We start from the raw sequence: 20,837 nt of genomic DNA, 5'->3' as shown, positions 1-20,837 counted from the left end.
TAAAATAAAATCAAATTGGATTATACATGTCACAAAGAAACACCTTTTTTTTTTCCAGAGAAATTTGAGTGATATATTTAACTTTCTTAAATTTCTAAAACATCACAAATATCCATAGAAATATTTCTAATAATGGCGGTGTTTGGATCAACTTGCACAAGTTTAAATTATTTTATCAAATATTTACATTCTTCCATCAACAAAAATACAGAATAACTATCCACTATAAAATTTAGATAGGAGAAAATCATTTGAAAATTTCGTCAATACTAGCTAGAATTTGAAGATTGATATCTAATAATCATCATATTGATTTCATCTATTTCTAGCAACACTCTTTATTTAGTATCGAAGAAAATTAAAGATCCTTGAGTAGATTAGAAAAAGAAAAATCAACATCATTGAATAGATCAATCACTATGATTTCGAAATATTATGGTGTTTTAGTAAAGTCAAAACAAGGTACTTCATATAAGAGAAGAAAGTTGAATTGGTCATACCTTAACCAATTGAAACTAATTGAAAGTGGTAATTTTAGTTTTCAAAGAGAGTTGGCATTTAACGTATGCTACTGAATTATTGGGTATACTAAACTAGCCGAATGTCCCATCCGTTTAAGCTCCTAAAGCACTCAGAGATTTTTTTTTTGGGAAATAAACCTTGAAAATATAATTAAGAAGATTCTTGAATTCAAATTTTACCCCCGAGAAGAAAAGAATTAATTCAAATCTTTTATTTTTCAAGATAAACAATTAATTCAAACCATCCCAACATTATCATATCCATTTTTTTCATTAATTCATAGATTTTAAAGTAACCCTCAATATACTAATAAGAAATTAAGATTCTTAATACCAAATCGATCAATTAATACACGACACGTATCTTCGCGTACGCTTTATCACAAAATTGTAGTAATAAATTAATACTATATATTTTCACCTTAATATATCATTTAGTCAATGATAAATTAATAGTTTGATCTAAGTATAAATACTGGATGGATGTATTTTTTTACGGAGAGGCTTCACATCGTCATCAAATAAGTAATTAATCAAAGTAAACTAGTAGGAGTAACTGATTTTCACATTGTTAACACATAAATAAATATACCATTTTAGCATTCACAAATAATTATACACCATTTTAGCATTCTCACCTTCTTTGTCGTTATTTATCATTTTCATTTTTTGGTTGAAAATCGAGATATTTTCTGTATCTACTTTCTTGCATTAATTTTTGAGTAAGTATTATTTATTTATTTATGAACTAACTCTTTAATTTTTCAACAGAATTTTTACAGTCACTACAGTAAGTATGTGAAATGGAACAGAATAAATATAAATTCGAATAGCCCACCTTACCTATCATAATTGAGGAGGTTTTAGGCCTTCGTGGTATTTTACAATGTTGAATTTAAAAAAATATCTTTTTTAAATCTCTTACGTGTAAAGAAAAAAGATCTTTTATGTATAAAAATAAATCTCTTATGTATAAAATGAAAAATATGGTTATAAAACTAAATACAAGTATGTAATGAACCACAAAACCAATTGAGGCGGGTTGATGTATATGATTCGCAATCAAACTCTGTGGCATTTCTCGTAATAATTAGCAAAAGTGTGCCCTCTCTCATAACCAGATCCTTCAATTATGTGTAAAAACTTTTTCTTTTTGTTTTTATGTTACAACGGTCAAAAATCTATTTCAAATGCCCCGTAACAGCCACAAAATCTGAGCTCTCTCTTCAACTTTATCACACGTCACGCGCATATGCACACAGCTGCTCTTCTCAATTACTTCTAGTACTATTTTTTTATAACCATAAAAGAAAAAAAATCACCAATTTATCACAGTCTATTTCTTTTCAAATCAAAATCACTACATTCTCTCTCCAAAATCTTCTCTCTAAAACATCGCCGTTGTTCTCACATTGTATTGAATCTCTCAACGGCCGTCCGGCGATTTAATCGTCGGTAAGTCTACACATTTTCTTAATCATTTGTCTGTATCGTACGAATATAAATGCATATACATCAATCAATGTATTTCTTTTTTTTATTCCTGATTTTTTTTCATGCTTTTGTTATTTGAATGACGAAATCTCAATTCTCTAGCATTTAATCAATCGTTTTCGATTTGACGGTGAATTTTCGTCTGTATTTACCTCTCACATTTGACGTGAAAATCTACATTTTTACTTCTTCTTTATACTGTTTCAGCGCAATCGAGTGACATTGTGTTTTCTGGAAGCTTCTATATTGCTACATCAGGTTTTTGTTCTTAGATTTCAAAACGAGCTGAGTTGAATCAGAGAATCGGTAGAAACGGTTGTGAGATTGGAGGATATAATTAGAAGATCATTCTAGAAATGGAGTCATCGCAATCTCAGCAGCAACAGAGAAGAGGAGGAGGTGGCTATGTCACGCGGTCACCGTCGCAGACACCGCGGTCGAGCGATAAGGCGGCTAGAGATCTGCGATCGGTGGAAGGAAATATGAGTGGAAAGCATCATGACAAAGATAAAGGCGTCAATGTGCAGGTTATTGTGCGTTGCAGGTTAGTAAAATCAGTGCATTTTGGAGCTTTAGTGTAACCTCTGAATTGAATTGATTGTATTTGATAGAATTGTTATGAAATATGCAGGCCGTTGAGTGAGGATGAGATGAGATTGAATACACCAGCGGTGATTTCCTGCAATGAGGGAAGAAGAGAAATTTCTGCTATGCAGAACATTGCTAATAAGCAGATTGACAAAACATTTGTCTTTGATAAGGTTTTGAATTTCTTTTATTTGATTTATCCTTATCTTGATATCATTGGTACTGAAATATAGATACAGGACAAAGGAACATTGGCCAAAAGAAAAAAAGAAAAAGAAAAGAAAAGAAAAGAAAAGAAAAAGTGTAGAGTGTATAGTTAAAACGGTAATTTCAAGTAATAATTCGGACACATTACCTGTTTAGAACAGAATGATACAAGGAATTCATATAACCGGCTCCTACTAGTTTGATACTAGAGGTGTATTTGCTTGCTTGATTGATTTAGACCGAATGCCCATGCTTCTTGAGTTCCGGTACAAAATTAATTTTTCTGGTACTGCTGAAAAAATAAAGATTTATACTTTTTGAAAATATATAGGACTTCTAATACTTTTTATTTGTATTTGCATAATATTGGCATGAGATGACTTTAAATGGAGTGACGTGGTTAGTAAGGATTCATATAGTTGACACCAACTTGTTTGGGATTGAGGTGTAGGATTGCATAGAGGTGTTCATAACACGCAGCGGAAGACAATAACAATCTAGGCAGAACTTTTCATGTTTAAAATTTATTTATATGTCAAAGATCGAATCTAAGACGTACCTGGTGAAGAGAGTCTCATTTTAAATTTCTTCGATAGTGCGAAGACTCTATGCGTATCCACACCGAGACTGATCCTTGCTATCAACTCTTTGATCAATGAAATCCCGTGAACAAATTGAATGAAAATATTATGTTGAAATTTTTCTCAAAAATCTCAACTCAAAGGTAGAAGAACAAGAAATAATTTTCTTGTACTAGTATTTTTTATCTTGGCTTTGTATTGCACTATTACTTTCTCAAAGCAATTTATTCTCAAATAAAAACATGTAACTCATTTATAGAATTCAATTCTAAATTGAATTCTACAACTTAGTCAACATTTTAAAATAAAAACATGTAACTCATTTATGGAATTCAATTCTAAATTGAATTCTACAAATTAGTTAATATTTTAAAATAAAAACACGTAACTCATTTATGGAATTCAATTCTAAATTGAATTCTACAAATATTAATTATAATTACCAAGTGCATATATATATCAACCAATAGATGTAATTTAATTTTCTTATTTAAAATAGAAAATTTTAACTTGTCCACAATATTAATTATATCCTCTGTGCTAGCAAAGAATATAATAATATTTTATTTGGACTAATAACTAAATTTATTTGACTAATTAAATTCATTAATTTAATTATCAAATAATAACGTAATTAATCCTTTAGCAAAGATCATAACACTCGTTAGTGTGCGACCCCATAGGTTCAATACTAAACCGGTAGTAAATTGATCACATCAATATACTAATCAAGGGTGGCGTCTAGCAACACTCCTTAACGACCGGATAACATGAAGTATACAATTTACTCTTAAGAACCTGTAGAAAAATAATGTATTAATTCCTTCTGTCCTTATAGCTCTGGGTCACCCTAGGATATGGTTCAACTGTCAAATCCTAATAGGCGGCAGACTATGTGTTCATGTAAAAAATAATCGACCATTGAATGACCTAAGAAACTCTTTTCTTCTTTCATTCAATCGCCCTGGCCAAGGTCTTAATTTGGTCGGTTATAATTTATGATAACATGGAGCTTAAACTCATTACCAAGAGTTGACAGATTCCATCTTGATCAATCATTAATTCTACAAGTATTTAATCGTACCCAATATCCTTTCAACTATCGCCCTAGGGCCATAGGTGTCTAGTATCAAAGCACAATAAATAACTTGTCAATTACTATGATGATATCAGGTCAAAGGAAACTCTTACATCACATTCTTCAAGAGAATATCCTATTGACAGTTTATGGTAATTCTAACCATTAGGAATTATCCAATGAATCGGTTCAATGATCATATCTCTATATGCATCATCTATTTATGTTATTTAGTTAATGAGATCAACTAATCTTTATTCCATAAAGACAATCACATAAATATTGATCTAACCGGATTACTAATGTCCAAATTAATAATCCTACGATCAAGAACAAAATTTAGATTAAATTGTAAGAGACTTTACTCTCATTATCATGATCTCCATCATGATGACAAGTCTCAAAATTTAATCAAAGACCTTATTAAATTAATCAAGCAATTAATAATAAATATGATACACGAATATCAAATGCCATATATTTTTATATCAAATAACATTCACAAAAATATGTTCAAATCATCAAATATGAGATTGGATCTAGGGCTCCCTAACATGAGGCATAGTTGTTGTTGTTGTTGCAAAGAAGAATAAAAAAAGTTGTGAATCAGACATCTGGTGATTCTTGAGATGACACTAACATTGTGTTGGGTAATGCTATCCAGGTCTTTGGTCCTATGTCCAAACAGAAGGACTTGTATGATTCTGCAATCTGTCCTATTGTCTTTGAAGTTCTAGAGGGCTATAACTGCACAGTTTTCGCTTATGGGCAGACAGGAACAGGGAAAACTTATACAATGGAGGGAGGGGGAAGAAAGAAGGTTGGTAGCTGTTAGAAATGCATTTATTATGCTAATTTCTTATTCATATTAATTCATTACAGTTCACCCCGTTTAGAATGGGGAATTTCCAAGTGATGCAGGTGTCATCCCACGAGCTATAAAGCAAATCTTTGACATATTGGAAGCTCAAAGTGCTGAATATAGCGTGAAAGTAACATTCTTGGAGCTGTATAACGAGGAGATAACTGATCTTTTAGCTCCAGAGGAATGTACTAAGTTTACAGATGACAAATCCAAGAAACCATTAGCTCTGATGGAAGATGGTAAGGGTGGAGTTTTTGTTAGAGGCCTGGAAGAGGAGATAGTATGCTCTGCAAATGAAATCTATAATGTCTTGGAGAAAGGTTCTGCTAAAAGGCGTACAGCTGAAACTCTTCTTAACAAACAGAGCAGTCGTTCTCATTCAATATTCTCTATCACAATTCACATCAAGGAATATACTCCAGAAGGGGAAGAGATGATCAAATGTGGCAAACTGAATCTTGTAGACCTTGCGGGTTCTGAAAACATTTCACGTTCTGGTGCAAGAGAGGTGAGACATTAAAATTCTGTAATTCGTTAACCATTGCATTTAGCAAGTTCGTTAGTAAGAAAAGGAAAAAAAAAGAACAAGTGTGCAAAAGTTGTTTTAGAAATGTCATAAATTTACCTTCTTCAGGGCAAATTATCCTGGAAGATACTTCTCAAGTTCTTTTTGGTTCTTTTTCCCACTTTGATTGTGTTTTTTCTGTAAACATTATAGTGAACTGTACTAGATGATAGAATTTCTTTTGCAGGGCAGAGCGAGGGAAGCTGGGGAAATCAACAAGAGTTTGCTTACACTTGGTCGTGTTATAAATTCTTTAGTTGAGCACTCTGGTCATGTCCCATATAGGTGCTTAAAAATCCATACCTATATTACACAATATAATATGTATGAAGCTTTTTACATGCCTTGAGAAGCATTTGTTGGTATGTCAGGGAGAGCAAAATAACAAGATTGTTGAGGGATTCATTGGGAGGGAAAACAAAGACATGCATAATTGCGACAATATCACCCTCCATTCACTCTATGGAAGAGACTCTGAGCACTTTAGATTATGCCCATCGTGCCAAAAACATAAAGAATAAGCCAGAGGTCAGTTTTCTGTGGACAATCAAGCATTCTCAAAAGCCATCTGTTTGATTTTGTGTTCAACTGTCCTTAACTTTTCTTTTGCTGTTATTTAGATTAACCAGAAGATGATGAAATCTGCATTAATGAAGGACTTATATTCTGAGATTGAAAGACTGAAGCAAGGTGATACTGCTTTCTTCTTCTCTTTGTACATGAATCTCTATCTCGGACGCTAGTTAGATTATTTATGTTTTGATATTTTATTACCAACAGAGGTGTATGCTGCAAGAGAGAAGAATGGCATCTACATACCAAGAGATCGATATCTCCAAGAGGAAGCAGAGAAAAAGGTTAGGCCCTGGTCATAGATCCCATGATTGGTCGAATTATCCTGTAATCTTTTCTTATTTATGGTAAACATGTTTTTCTCCTCTCTCAGGCAATGTCTGAAAAGATAGAAAAGATGGAACTTGACTTAGAAACTAAAGACAAGGTATGCTACTGATTAATAACTCAGCTAGATCTTATTTGACTATTGAGAACTCATAACTCATTACATTTTTGCCTGCTTAAAACAGCAACTCATGGAGCTTCAGGAACTGTACAATTCTCAGCAGTTGTTGACCACTGAATTGAGTGACAAACTTGACAAGACAGAGGTATATGGAGTTCTGACCCCACCTAATATCAGAAGCTTTCTTTTGTTGTCCACCTCTTTCTCATGGCGATTAGCTATAATTTTGTGTCTTTCAGAGAAAGCTTCAGGAAACTCAACATACTTTGGCTGATCTTGAAGGGAAACACAGGCTGGCAATTACAACAATAAAAGAAAAGGAATTTCTGATAACGAACCTTCTAAAGTCTGGTAAGCTGCATCCTCTGCGCATGGTCAAGGCAGACTCTTTCGATTAGTCATCTGCTTTTCCTCTGGAACTTTGGGATGAATATATTTTGTTTAGGTTTTTTAGAGTCATTTTACCTTTCGGATTAGTATGCAATTTTTGGTGTTTGTTATAAACAATTTGGGATGGGGTCATATTTCTCTTTAAGGGAAATACCAAATTCACCAAAGGAGACACATTATATGGAGTCTATAGGTTTTTTAGAGTCATTTTACCTTTCGGATTAGTATGCAATTTTTGGTGTTTGTTATAAACAATTTGGGATGGGGTCATATTTCTCTTTAAGGGAAATACCAAATTCACCAAAGGAGACACATTATATGGAGTCTATAGGTTTTTTAGAGTCATTTTACCTTTCGGATTAGTATGCAATTTTTGGTGTTTGTTATAAACAATTTGGGATGGGGTCATATTTCTCTTTAAGGGAAATACCAAATTCACCAAAGGAGACACATTATATGGAGTCTATAGGTTTTTTAGAGTCATTTTACCTTTCGGATTAGTTGTATGAGATATTTAAGCGAACGTCTTCTACCAGAAAAATTACTGGTTGAGCAGGCCTTTGAACTTCGAGCTGAGCTGGAACATGCTGCATCAAATGTCTCAAGCTTGTTTGCAAAGATTGGTATGTCAACATCTTTTAAAGACTTGTAGATGTAATGAACTTTCTTTCTCAAAATAAAGGCTGCATTGCACCTACTATACTGATAATGGTCGATTTCAGAGCGCAAGGACAAAATAGAATATGAAAACAAAGTTCTCATTCAAAAGTTCCAATCCCAATTAACTCAACAGCTTGAAGTTCTGCATAAGAGTGTCTCTTCCTCAGCCACCCAACAAGAGCAACAACTCAAACACATGGAGGAAGACATGCAATCCTTTGTGTCTAGCAAGATTGAGGTATAGTTGACTTAAAATTTACCATTTACCTTTTAAAGAAGATACTCTACAATGTTTCTGGAAAAAGCTACAAGTCGTAAAGTATGCACTTTTCTATTTGCACTTACAGAATTCATTGTTTTCATGATGTCATGTCTACAAAGATTTAAGCATCCTTGACTTAACTAAATTTAGGGTTGGCCTTGCAATATTGCCTTGACCCAAGGTTGTGATTATCATCTCCTACATACCATTTTCAAGAAATTGCAAAAGCGCTTTTGTAAAACACAATCAAAACTATGTGTGATCCAAATTTACATGTCATATATCAGCAGTCGTCATGTGTCCTCTAATTATAGTGATGGATGGTTGATCTTCCTTTTCTTTTAGCTCTTTTTTTTTCTCTCTCTCATACTAAGTTGCTCCGACATGGCAGTTTAGGTGCCGCACCCGTGTCGACACGACACTAGTATGGGTGTGGGTATGGGATCCGTACCGGATCTGGTCAAACAATTTTGGGTACTTTGACCACGACGGACAGATAAATTCGAGACGAGATACAATTTGATTACCAAAATCAGAACTAAAACTAGGGTAAATTTGAAGAAAATAGCATATCTTATCTAGGTATACGTAACTTTTTCACAAAATTTCTCATAAATTAGAGAGATTTCTATTTTTTAAAATTATTTTTAGCCGGATCCCCGCACTCGTATCCGTACTAGGATCCGTATCCCCGAATCTTAAAATTTACATCTTGAAAGATCCGACCTCTAGATCCGCACCCGTGTCCGAGCAACTTAGCTCTCATATTCCTCTCAAAAAATTTCGTACGTGCATTTAAATCTTTTTATCATTTAAAATTTTCTTCCCATATGAAACGAAAGTTTGAAAATATCCATTCTGATGCAGCGGAATCTAGATGAAAAGACTTAAATCCAATTGTCTGAACTTATCTAAAAATCTGAACCTGCCCTTTTGTGCCACAACACATTTCACATGCATATTCAACCAGTGTTGGGTATAAAACAGTATTCTAGCTAGCCATACATGCTTCAGAGGTTTTTACTCGTGCTAATCAGTATGGGTTTTGGTGTACTTTTTAGGCTATGGAGGAGCTTCGAGGGCGCCTAGACAATTTGAAAATCATGTTTGGGTCTGGTATTGAAGCTTTAGATGGTTTGGCTGGGGAACTCGATGGCAATGCTCAGTCAACTTTTGATCGTTTAAACTCTGAATTTTCTAAACATTCATCTGCTCTCCGAGAGGTATGCCTCTTTTTTAATTCTTTGAGAAATTCCAGGTAGTATTGACATTCAGCTTATCTCTTTGTATCGAAATGTAGCTTTTTGAGGAGATTGGCTTTGAAGCTAATACCTTGGTTAATGATCTTCAAAAAAGTCTTCACAGCCAGGAGGAGAAACTAATTGCATTTGCAGCACAACAACGTGAGGTATCAGCAGTTTCTATTTTGTGAAATCTTCCCCCTTCACCCCTTGGTTCCCCTCTCTGTAGCTCTCTCCTTTTCCTTCTCAAGTTTGGGTGATATAGTTTGGATGCTTTATAGGCTCACTGCAGGACAATCACAACGTCAAGGTCATTTTCTGAAGTTACTGGCAACTTCTTTAAGACTTTAGATATGCATGTCTCCCAATTGGGTGATATAGTGGAAGATGCACAGACAGTCAGTGATCAGAAGTTTTCTGAACTTGAAAAGAAGTTTGAGGTAATTGGAGTCATCCATGTGCATCTCTATATCACTTAATGAAGGTCAATATGCATCTTAACCCAGTTTCATATGGATATCTTCCTTTTACAGGAATGTGCTGCCAATGAGGAGAAGCAAATCTTGCAGAAAGTGGCAGAACTCCTTGAAGGATCAAATGCTAGGAAGAAAAAATTGGTATGGTGATTTATTGGTCATTTAAATGCGTGCATCATGATTTGCTTCACCAGCTGAAGAAAGGCATCAGTACAGTTTTGGCAAAAAAAATTATATTATCCCTAAACCTAGGCAAAGCGACTTCATTGACCAATAAATATGGCAAAAAGATGCATAATCATGCCTAGTTTTTATGTTTGAATTTTGTTTCTAGTGCTTGTACTCAATGATGGAATAATGTTAATTCTTCATTTAAAAGTGACAAGAAGAATACATCGTGGATCCGAGATGACAATTATTGACTTAATACTTTATCTACTCTAGGCTGCAAAAGCTAATGGATATTTTACTTGGTCTGCTCTAGGTTCAAACCGCAATTAATGACCTCCGAGAAAGTGGTTACAACCGAACCAGCAGACTAAAACAAGAGATGTCAACCATGCAAGATTCAACCACTTCAGTCAAAGCCGAATGGACCAATTATATGGACAAGGCTGAATGCCATTATCTTGAGGATACTGCTTCTGTGGGAAATGGGAAGAAAGAGATGGAGGAAGTGCTACAGACTTGGTATGTTCTCCTAGCATATACCATATCACCTCTGATGAGAACTTATGTTTTCTTTGGCTGTCAGAAGTTTTTCTTGGTCTCTCTGCTTACTTGAATACATATTATGCAGTTTGCAAAAGGCAAAATTGGGTGCTGAACAGTGGACGAATGCTCAACGCGCTTTGATCAGTCTAGAGGAAAGAAATGTTGCGTTTATGGATAAAATAGTAAGGTTGGTTGATTCACTTGCTATTCAAGGATTTTGTCTCATAGTTCCAATATATCACTTTTTATTTACTGTGAGCTTGTATATTCTTGTAGCGAAGGATTGAATGCCAATGACGCATTGCGTGCGCAGTTTTCTTCTGGCGTGTCATCTACTCTTGAAGACACTGATGTTGCCAACAAAAACCTACTCTCTTCCATTGACCGTAAGCTATCAAGTTTGACAAATATATTAATGACTTTTGCTTGGCTGCTTGGTATCTTCCGGCTAACTAAATTAAGATCTGCAGATTCATTACAACTTGACCGTGATGCTTGTGGAAACCTTGATTCCATGATTGTTCCTTGTTGTGGAGAGCTGAGAGAATTGAAGAGTGGGCACTACCACAAGGTTGTTGAAATTACAGATCATGCAGGTCAATGTCTTTCACAAGAGTACATGGTAAGGACATAGAGCTATATGACAGAAACTCTCGTGTCTATTCTGTAGGGAACGTCATTATTCATGTAATTTTTTTCTCCAAATCTTGTCACTTGTACTAGGTTGACGAACCATCATGCTCTACACCGAAAAAGAGAGCTTTCAGTATACCAAGCGTTGTTTCCATTGAAGAGCTCAAAACTCCTCCTTTCGAGGAGTTGTTGAAATCATTTTGGGATGGAAAATCACTGAAGCAAGCAAATGGAGATGTAAAGCATATTGCAGAGGACGCTCATTCTTTGAGAGATTCAAGACTTCCTCTCACTACTATTAATTAGGACTATAGAAATTAGATATGGAAGAAAAGCTGTACAAGCTGTACATAAGAAGAATTTTCACCTACATGGACGAGTGAGGGATAGCTTAGTCGTAAGGGCCCTCCACCTCCAATCATAGCGTTGGAGGTTCGAATCATCAAGGGAGCAAGTGGAAGAAGCCTCTATTGGGCTCCTTCAGTGAGGATTTTGGATGTGGGTTACCATATCCCAAAAAGAAAGAGAAAAAAGTCTCCTACATGTAATTTATGTTAGTGTATCCTATTCTTTAAATTATTATTGAGAAGAGTTTCACTTGTTTGAGCTCTCTCTTCTACGAGGCAGAGTTGGGAGTTTTCTGAGACAATGACGAGAATAGGATGAATGACTGGCTTTGAGGTGTCCTTTTATGCAACAATGAGTGGCTTTGATAAGTTTTTTATAACCTGAAATGGCTTTTAACTCCAATTTGGGAATTGGATTGGAAGATGATTTGGTTCAATGTGACATCTTGAGGTCATTCTTTTAAATTAAAATGAAAAGTTTAAAATTGAATTATTTTGATGTCTATTCTTTTTTGAACTTATTAAAAAGAAAAAGAGTGTTACATAAAATAAAACAATGGAGTATCATTTTGGATGTTCATTGAAGTTTGGAAGAAAGATGCCCATGACCAGACTTTGGAAAGCAATAAATCAATCGAAGAAGAAATTGCCAAATTAGATCCAAATCCAAGTCAAACTGACTGACTTAGGTGCAACTATTATCCATCAATGATAATTCTCGTTGTGTTAATTAGTTATCTCCGTTGTGCAAATCTTTTTATTAATTCAGCAGATAGATCCAACATTTTAGGATTTTTTTTTTTCCAGAACATTTTAGGATTGAGAAGGCTTTTAAAAGTTCAGCATAGGTTTGTAGACTGTATATCTGGCATCTCTAACCTAGTATGTAATTTAAGCTTAAAATGCTCTCTTTGTGCTAGTATAAAATTTTCCTTTCTCCTTCTTTACTTATTGGACACCATTCATTTCAATTTATGTGAGACATCACATCATCCTGAAGCACAATTCCATTGTAGTACTCAAAGATTATACATTAATTTTATACATCCCAAGATTCACATTTTTAAAAATCAAATAAGTTTTTCCAACTACTACTTCAATATATTTCCTCTTAATGCCACCAACTTTAATATGGAAGCCAAAGCAATCTCTGAATTATTATGTATAGAAAATGAAACGATGGAGTATTTGTCAACTCTTCTTTTGGTCAAATTTAATTCTTCTCCCTTTTTACCTTACAAACCTCTTTTTAACTTCTTTTTTCCCTCTCTTAAAAACTGCCTAATCCAAGTTACGATTCATACTAGGAAGGGTAGTGGCCTCTTCTTCACCTTGATTTGTTCCCTCTGAACTAGACAACTAGCAAAATAGAAAAATTGACAGAGAACGCCTATAGCATTGTCAAAGCCTTTAAAGATGAGATCTTTTAAAAAAAAAAAAAAAAAAAAAAAAAAAAAAAAAAAAAAAAAAGCTTAAAGAGAAAAAGATAATCAAAAGGAAAGAAAGGAAATAAATAAATAAATAAATAAAAGCAGTGGAGGACGACGTGCTTGCAAGTACGAGCTGATTGGGGATTACAAACGACTACTTCTTGCATTGAAGAATTTTAACACGGCTTAAAGATGCATATTCCACCAAATTTGATTCCCAAGAATTTGTCATTGGAACATTGTAGAATATTTAATCATATGATCTGTCCCTAGCTTGCTAAAATTAAGATATTGTATTGACATTACGGGTTAATGACAAATTGCAGTATTCTATGTATATAAATCCAGTCATTTAGTGACTAAACTATCATTCAACTACTCCTTGGCTGTTTAAAAATGATTCAATTAACTCAAAGAAAAGAACATGAATGTAAATTAAAGGCGCGGGGGGTGGATAATAGTCAGACATCATTTTAGCTGCTGTTTAGTGGGGGACACTATGGTTTTTGAAAAACGTTGTATTTTCAAACAACTGACTTAACGAACTCTCCTCTCTTTTGCCCTTTATGCTCTAAAATCTCTTTTTCATCCACCAAATCCAAATTCTGTAAACAGAGTATTTGTAGCTCAAACATCAAAGAAGAAGGAGAGAATCACATAGTATGGTGCCCATTGATAATGGGGACTTATCTAGAGACAATTCAGTGAAATGGATTCTTGAAAATGCTGAAATAGATAGTGATGTTCCGGCTAATCAAGAACCTGTAAAACAAAAATCTTTCAAGAAAAATTTTAGCATTTCAAGAAGAAGAAATGGAGTTGTCCCAAGAATGGGGAGGATGCAATCAGGGGCTGCTAGAGGCCTCAACAGCTTGCGGTTTCTTGACAGAACAACCACAGGTATTGAATTGCGTAGTTATTCTCGTCTAAAACGTTCAACTGGTTTACAAGTTACGTAGTTATTTACTTAATTATTGGACTAATTATGTGTAAATTCGTTTTGATAATGTTTAAATTATCATAGTGGGTCTTCTACTTTGGTACTCTAGATTAATCGGACCAATAGATTCTGGACGCAAATAATTAAAAAAGATATAGATGATGGTAGCGGTTAGGTTTGAACTCATGAGTCTTCTATCGATCTGATAACATATTGAATTATGTGATAATCTCATCAGTTAGTAATCTATTACTAAAGGAAAATTTTTATTTACTTAATTATATTTTCTACAACAGGGAAGGAAGGAGATGCTTGGAGAAGTGTAGAGAAACGCTTCAATCAAAATGCAGTTAATGGGAGGCTATTCAGAGAGAAATTTGGGACCTGTATTGGTATTTTTGTCAACTTTCTGTAGAAACAGTTTTTTTCATATATACTTACTTTCAGTTAGAGCAGAAAGTAAGATTTCTATATTTTGCATAAATAGGAATGGGAGAAAGCAAGGAATTTGCTGGAGAATTATTTGACACATTGGCAAGGCGTAGGAAGGTCAACACAGAAAATGGTATAAATATAGATGAAGTGAGAGGATTTTGGGAAGACATATCAACTCAATCTCTTGATGCAAGGCTTTCTATTTTCTTTGACATGTAAGAAATTATTCAATGTGAGAAAAATAAAACTAAAAGCCATGTTTCTAAAGAACTAATGATGGTCAAATTTTCAGGTGTGACAAGAATGGTGATGGGAAACTATCAGAGGAAGAGGTAAAGGAGGTGAGCAAAATGTACCTTGTAAAATTTTCTTCTTTCTCCTTATTTTGCAAGTTTATCTACTTAATATATTTGTGAAAAAGGTTCTAGTGATGAGTGCCTCAGCAAACAAATTGTCAAAATTCAAGCAACATGCACCTACATATGCAGCCCTAATTATGGAAGAGCTTGACCCTGATCATATGGGATATATTGAGGTAAAGATGCCACTGAAAAATGCCGTCTTTCTTCTATTTTTATAATGGATTTAAGTTATATAAACTGACAGTATAAGCAATTTTTACACAATCTGCGTAAATTTAACCGGTTATAGCAGTTTATTGCCCTATCTTTATGAAGAGTTATCTATTGTTATAGTTTTTGTAGTATACAACAACAACAACCTAGTGGATTCCCGCAAGTGGGGTCTGGTGAGGGTAGGATGTACGCAGTCTTACCCTACCCTGGGAGGGCAGAAATGTTATGTTATTTCTGATAGACCCTCAACTAAAGAAAAGATGAAAGAAGCATTGACAGCAAGTAGATAGTTTAACGGAATAGGATTCTATAAAGATCCATACACTATCGATGTGCAGAACTTAAACTCCTTTATTATCATCTTGTACTTGAAAACAGATGTGGCAACTTGAAGCTCTACTAAGAGGGATGGTGGGATCAGAAGAAGGGGAAAAAACTCTGAAGAGATCACAAACACTAGCAAAAACCATGATACCAAAAGAATACAGAACTCCAGTCAGCAAATTCTTATGCAAAACATCAGAGAAAATACAAGAAAACTGGAAAAGAATATGGCTCCTAACATTATGGTTGTGCATAAACTTGATACTCTTCATATGGAAGTTCCAACAATTTAAAAGGAAAACTGCTTTTCAGATCATGGGTTATTGTGTTTGCATTGCTAAAGGTGCAGGGGAGACACTTAAGTTCAATATGGCTCTCATTCTCCTTCCTGTTTGCAGAAGAACTCTTACTAAGCTCAGAGAAACTTTCCTTGGTTCAATAATTCCCTTTGATGATAACATCAATTTCCACAAGATAATTGCCTGGGGAATTGCTATAGCGACGTTTATTCACACGCTCTTTCACACGAGCTGCAATTTTGTGAAACTAACATCATGTCCGCAAAGTAAATTTATGACACTTCTTGGAAGCAACTTTGACTACCACCAACCGACTTACTTGAATCTCGTGGCATCTATCCCTGGAATAACAGGGATTCTGATGACAGTTTTCATGCTTTTCTCATTTACATTGGCAACACATTCATTCAGAAGGAATGTCATCAAATTGCCTTGGCCGTTCCATCATTTAGCAGGATTTAACGCGTTTTGGTATGCACATCATTTGCTTTTCCTTGTCTACATCCTCTTGATCCTCCATGGCTACTTCATATACCTTACCAAAGAATGGTACAAAAAGACGGTACGTTGACATCTCCTAGCTATGCAGTAAAGTATGTGGTAACATGAAAAATGCACATCAATGATATTATGGCTTTTTAACTAGTGATGACTGAGCAATAAAACAAAAATTCTGTTGTGCAGACATGGATGTATCTTGCAGTTCCAGTACTTGCGTATGCTACGGAAAGAACTCTCATTGTCTATGAGCACAGCTACCATGTCAATATCATAAAGGTTTTTAGTTTGAAACAAAAAAATTATGTCAATTTATCAACTTTAACCAATTACAGAAGTTGCTGAATTCAGCTTTTATTTGGTGCTAAAAATATGCAGGCTGTCACATATACAGGGAATGTACTAGCATTATATATGAGTAAACCTCCTGGATTCAAGTATAAGAGTGGAATGTACCTTTTTGTTAAATGTCCAGATATATCAACCTTTGAATGGTAATTGAAGAAACACAAACTCTCTCACTGCAATGATCACATACAAATCTGGCCATCACTTTCTGCTAAGGAACTTTTGTTAATTTTTTACAGGCATCCATTCTCAATCACTTCTGCACCAGACGACAACTATTTAAGCGTCCATATACGTACATTGGGAGACTGGACTACAGAGCTCAAAAACAGATTTGAAAAGGTAATAAATTTTGCATATTTTACTCGTATTTTTTTTCTTATTCTTAGCTTTTGTTGATCTAAAAAGCTCTCCTTTACAGGCGTGTGAGCCTCAATCTGCACGATCAAGGAAAGGAAGTCTTGTTAGAATGGAAACTAAAGCATATTCAAATGTTGAACAGTCTCAATCCGAGTATGATTGCATGCTACCGTGTTCTATTGTTACGGCTTCTCATTTTGGAACTTATATTTCTAATTATCTTTTGTAGCAGATTTCCTAAAATAAGTATCAAAGGACCTTATGGTGCACCAGCTCAGAACTACAAGAAATACGATATCCTTCTACTTATTGGCTTGGGAATTGGAGCAACACCATTTATCAGCATTTTAAAGGACCTTCTAAACAATGAATCTGAATCTGTTAGTTCCTACTCCCAAAACCATATTTTGCTAAGAATGAGCAGAGATGTGCAATGAGAACATATATAGCTAAATCTCAATGTGGCAAATTAAATGGGCAGGTTTTGTCGGGTCAAAACAGGTCAAATCAATAAACAGATTTGAAAATGGATTGGGTCAAAATATGTCAAATCAACCTCTCCCTTTTTATTTTATTTTTTGACAAAATAAAGTGAAAGCTAATGAATTTGCGTAATTTCCAACATCCAAAGTTACGTTGATTTTGCATGATTGAGCCGATAGGTTATACTATTTGAACGATTTTGATCCAATAGTTTGATGGGTTATTTTGGGCCAAGTCAACAAACAAATTATAATCCAACCTATTTTAACTTGGAGGGGTTGAACATATTACTACTAAAAAATGGAATGATTTTGCTACTACTAACTAAATTCAACTAGTGCAGAATCAGCAAGTTGGTGAATCGTCCAGTAATAAGAGAGGTCCTAACAGAGCATATTTCTACTGGGTGACAAGAGAACAAGGATCATTTGACTGGTTCAAGGGTGTAATGGATGACATTGCTGAATATGACCATAATGTGAGTTTTCTATAACATGAATTTCCTAGTAATTGAACTGATATACTTGTAATATACTTTGAATATTTGTAAATTTTTCCAGGAATTGATAGAAATGCACAACTACTTGACAAGTGTATATGAAGAAGGAGATGCTCGATCTGCACTTATTGCAATGGTGCAATCACTACAACATGCTAAAAATGGAGTTGATGTTGTTTCCGACAGTCGGGTATATATATATCCATGATTTTCATTCAAACATTATTGTAGTTTTTCAGTTAATTGTTTTTCACACTTTTCTATAACAGATAAGAACACATTTTGCAAGACCAAATTGGAAAAAGGTATTCTCTCGCTTGGCAGCAGCCCATCCATCCTCTAGAATTGGTAAGGCCCGTTAATTATTACTCCCTCCATTTCAGTTTGTTTGATAGATGGTCAAATTGACTAATTTTTTATGTGAAGTCGGACATAAATTCTTTAAGTTTTTTGAAATAAAATTTACATATTCAGAAACTACATTAACAATTCAAAATATTTAAAAATTGTTTGTAAAAAATATGGTCAAAGAAAAGCTTGTTTGACTCCCTTAATTAATATATAATAATAGGTTTATTCTTTTTGAAATAAAGGGAGTATTATTTCTTAAATACATATTGTTCCGTCTCTAGAAAGAAATCAAATTATGAGAGCATTCGGGTGAGTTTATAAGCTAAAATTTATAACTTATAAGAACTTTCCAACTTATAAGTTATATGGCGAGTACCAAAATTAGGTCATCCCAAACATATGATTTTATCAGCTTATAAATACTTTGGGGTTTGATCAAATATTTTACTATTTCATACCTGATGTTTTGTGATCCATGAAAACCCTTCCAGAATAAAAGCTTCTTACTCCTCCACTCCGTTTTCGTCCTTTTTCACATAATGATATTTTTTAATTTATTGTTTTGCTTATAAACAACTTATTTTAATTATTTTAACAGATATGCCCAACACACTAACTACTTATTCTTAGTTACCCACGCGATAGGTTAATTATCTTTTAATCTGTGATATATTGCAGGTGTGTTTTATTGCGGAAGTCCCACACTAACAAAACCACTTAGAAGGCTGTGTCAAGAATTTAGTTTAAATTCATCCACTCGCTTCAATTTCCACAAAGAAAATTTCTAGAAATAGTGGTTTCACATTTGAGACTTCACCGAAATTATGTGAATTAATAGAATTGTAAGATGTTGCTTGATGTATTCGGGTGTATATTTGGGAAAGTCGGACCTTCAGTTCTTTACGAGCTTACTTATCTTGCTTTTTATCTGTTTCAGACATAGCAATAATTCCAATTATTTATAGTTTTTGAAAGCTGTCTGGAGTTTCAGCAACATTTAAATCATCAATATTAATTGGAACAATGAAAATTCTTATTCAAATAAAAAAATAATATATGGACATATGTGGTAATTTCTATAACATTCTTTCAATAAACTAAATTAAATCTTCACTAAAACCATTGTAACGCATGCATTAAAATTGTTTCTTCATCGTATAGTTCACAATAAGGCCAATCATCTTATATTTATTGTATCCAAGATATTGCGTTTTCGTCTTATGTTAGGTCATTTAATTTAACCAGAGCAAGACTCCTAGGGGCGTACTACTGAAAATACATTTTTGTATAGATAACTGTCTTAGTAATGAATTGAAAAACCTACCCACGGTGTTTACATCAAACTATATTAGTTTATGATAGTTTGTGATAAAATTGAAGCAAGAACGTATATTTATTAATTATAATTAAGTGATTAAAGTTTACGTATAAATATGAAATATGTTTATTGAGTTGATGTAATCATGAGTACAACTGTACAAGTAAGTTCTTGTCAGTTGCCATTAGTGGACCAGCGGCCAATCTCTGACGATTGGCTTTAATTTGAAGATGAAATGTACTAATTATTCATACTTAAATAACAACATTATATTAGTGGCCTATCATTTTTTATACTTGTACAAAGATTGCAATGTAATCCAACAAATATGAGAAGAAAAGATTAACATAACAAAAAGGCAAAAGAAATTAAAGGAAAAGCAGCTAAGACTAAGGGAGACATAGAAAAAATAAGAGTATACGAGAAATAAAAGATAAATATTTGCGATGTTTAGATTATTTCACATAATTTCCAAAACATAAATACTCCAATTTGAGATGCATATTCGAAGTGAAAGATAAGTTTTAAGAAAATCAGATTAAAAATTGACGGCTTTGCGTTAAGACAAATTGTGACTCTACTACCCTAGGAAAGATTCAAATATATTTGGAAATAAATGTGAAATATGGAGATAAACATGGTCCTAAAGTCAAATCTCGGCTGAAACAATTGGTTTAGTGGAAGACAAATTTACTAAATGACTTCATAATTTTCAGTCTTGCCTATTCCTTTCACGATTATATTATTTTCTTATTAATCCATTTAAAAAGATGATATGTTTTTATTTTTTAAAAAAGGATAATTTCACATTAATTTCCTTTGTGATTTATAGTATTATGCTTACATCCCTTAATTTAAATTTTTTATAGCAATTATTTTTATCTATTTTTCATTAATGTAAATACAGTTTGATAAATCTGTCATTTTATAATATTGGATTCATTTAATTAATTATTTCTATCATAATGTCATATTTAACAAATCCTTGAATTAAGTTAATTTATTTACCAGGTTTGCTCAAATTCTTTCAATTATTTCCTGGTATTTTGAAAGCAAAAGGTCCTAGTTTGTCTTGCAACCTACCTTTACCGGTTTTCCCCTAATTTTTATCTTGTAAAGTCAGATTATTATTATTTTTTTCTTCAAAAAAGGTCATTAATTTCTTGCTAGAACGACTTGTGTGTCAGTGTCAAAAGCAAACTTGTTTGGCGTGGATTCTCTTCACCCACAAGAAGAAGCTGCTCAGTGTCAGAGGCGCACAAATTTCATAGCATGCATGTTTCAGATCATAAGCTACAAAGTTTTTCTTTTAAAAAGCGCTAGGCACTGCCTCT

General features: G+C 33.7%; 2 protein-coding genes across 4 annotated transcripts; both read left to right on the top strand.

Moving 5' to 3' along the window:
• Positions 1–1,758: 1,758 nt before the first annotated feature.
• LOC107801253 (kinesin-like protein KIN-5D) lies at positions 1,759–12,012 on the top strand. Of its 2 annotated transcripts, none has more exons than XM_075242661.1 (23): positions 1,759–1,976; positions 2,223–2,559; positions 2,647–2,776; positions 5,134–5,289; positions 5,366–5,842; positions 6,087–6,184; positions 6,271–6,427; positions 6,520–6,589; positions 6,680–6,756; positions 6,846–6,899; positions 6,985–7,065; positions 7,160–7,271; positions 7,847–7,933; positions 8,033–8,208; positions 9,294–9,455; positions 9,533–9,640; positions 9,755–9,913; positions 10,007–10,090; positions 10,434–10,639; positions 10,749–10,850; positions 10,940–11,049; positions 11,134–11,285; positions 11,387–12,012. In XM_075242661.1, the coding sequence occupies exons 2-23, from the start codon at positions 2,372–2,374 to the stop codon at positions 11,600–11,602; spliced, it is 3,162 nt and encodes a 1,053-aa protein (XP_075098762.1). In that variant the 5' UTR covers positions 1,759–1,976; positions 2,223–2,371; the 3' UTR covers positions 11,603–12,012. The 2 variants fall into 2 exon arrangements, with proteins under 2 accessions (XP_075098762.1, XP_075098763.1); XM_075242662.1 differs by having other exon boundaries at positions 1,839–1,976; positions 2,254–2,559.
• A 1,547-nt stretch (positions 12,013–13,559) lies between these two features.
• Positions 13,560–19,097, top strand: LOC107801250 (putative respiratory burst oxidase homolog protein H). 2 transcript variants are annotated; one of them, XM_016624538.2, is made up of 15 exons: positions 13,560–13,973; positions 14,310–14,405; positions 14,501–14,663; positions 14,741–14,789; positions 14,870–14,983; positions 15,402–16,208; positions 16,331–16,423; positions 16,523–16,638; positions 16,732–16,834; positions 16,914–17,005; positions 17,085–17,232; positions 17,679–17,813; positions 17,896–18,024; positions 18,104–18,182; positions 18,864–19,097. In XM_016624538.2, the coding sequence occupies exons 1-15, from the start codon at positions 13,736–13,738 to the stop codon at positions 18,971–18,973; spliced, it is 2,472 nt and encodes an 823-aa protein (XP_016480024.2). In that variant the 5' UTR covers positions 13,560–13,735; the 3' UTR covers positions 18,974–19,097. The 2 variants fall into 2 exon arrangements, with proteins under 2 accessions (XP_016480024.2, XP_016480023.2); XM_016624537.2 differs by having other exon boundaries at positions 17,082–17,232.
• Positions 19,098–20,837: the final 1,740 nt, after the last annotated feature.

The sequence above is a fragment of the Nicotiana tabacum genome, chromosome 22 (genome assembly GCF_000715075.1).
Source record: "Nicotiana tabacum cultivar K326 chromosome 22, ASM71507v2, whole genome shotgun sequence".
Lineage (NCBI taxonomy): Eukaryota > Viridiplantae > Streptophyta > Magnoliopsida > Solanales > Solanaceae > Nicotiana > Nicotiana tabacum.
This window is presented reverse-complemented; position numbering and strand designations above follow the sequence as displayed.

Excerpts from the sequence above, each read along its gene's own strand:
- LOC107801253 (XM_075242661.1), top strand. The coding sequence starts at position 2,372 with ATGGAGTCATCGCAATCTCAGCAGCAACAGAGAAGAGGAGGAGGTGGC. Across the intron at positions 5,843-6,086 it reads CACGTTCTGGTGCAAGAGAG|GGCAGAGCGAGGGAAGCTGG; the intron begins GTGAGACATTAA and ends TTTCTTTTGCAG. Across the intron at positions 7,066-7,159 it reads ACAAACTTGACAAGACAGAG|AGAAAGCTTCAGGAAACTCA; the intron begins GTATATGGAGTT and ends TGTGTCTTTCAG.
- LOC107801250 (XM_016624537.2), top strand. The coding sequence starts at position 13,736 with ATGGTGCCCATTGATAATGGGGACTTATCTAGAGACAATTCAGTGAAA. Across the intron at positions 13,974-14,309 it reads TCTTGACAGAACAACCACAG|GGAAGGAAGGAGATGCTTGG; the intron begins GTATTGAATTGC and ends TTTCTACAACAG. Across the intron at positions 17,814-17,895 it reads TTGCTGAATATGACCATAAT|GAATTGATAGAAATGCACAA; the intron begins GTGAGTTTTCTA and ends AAATTTTTCCAG.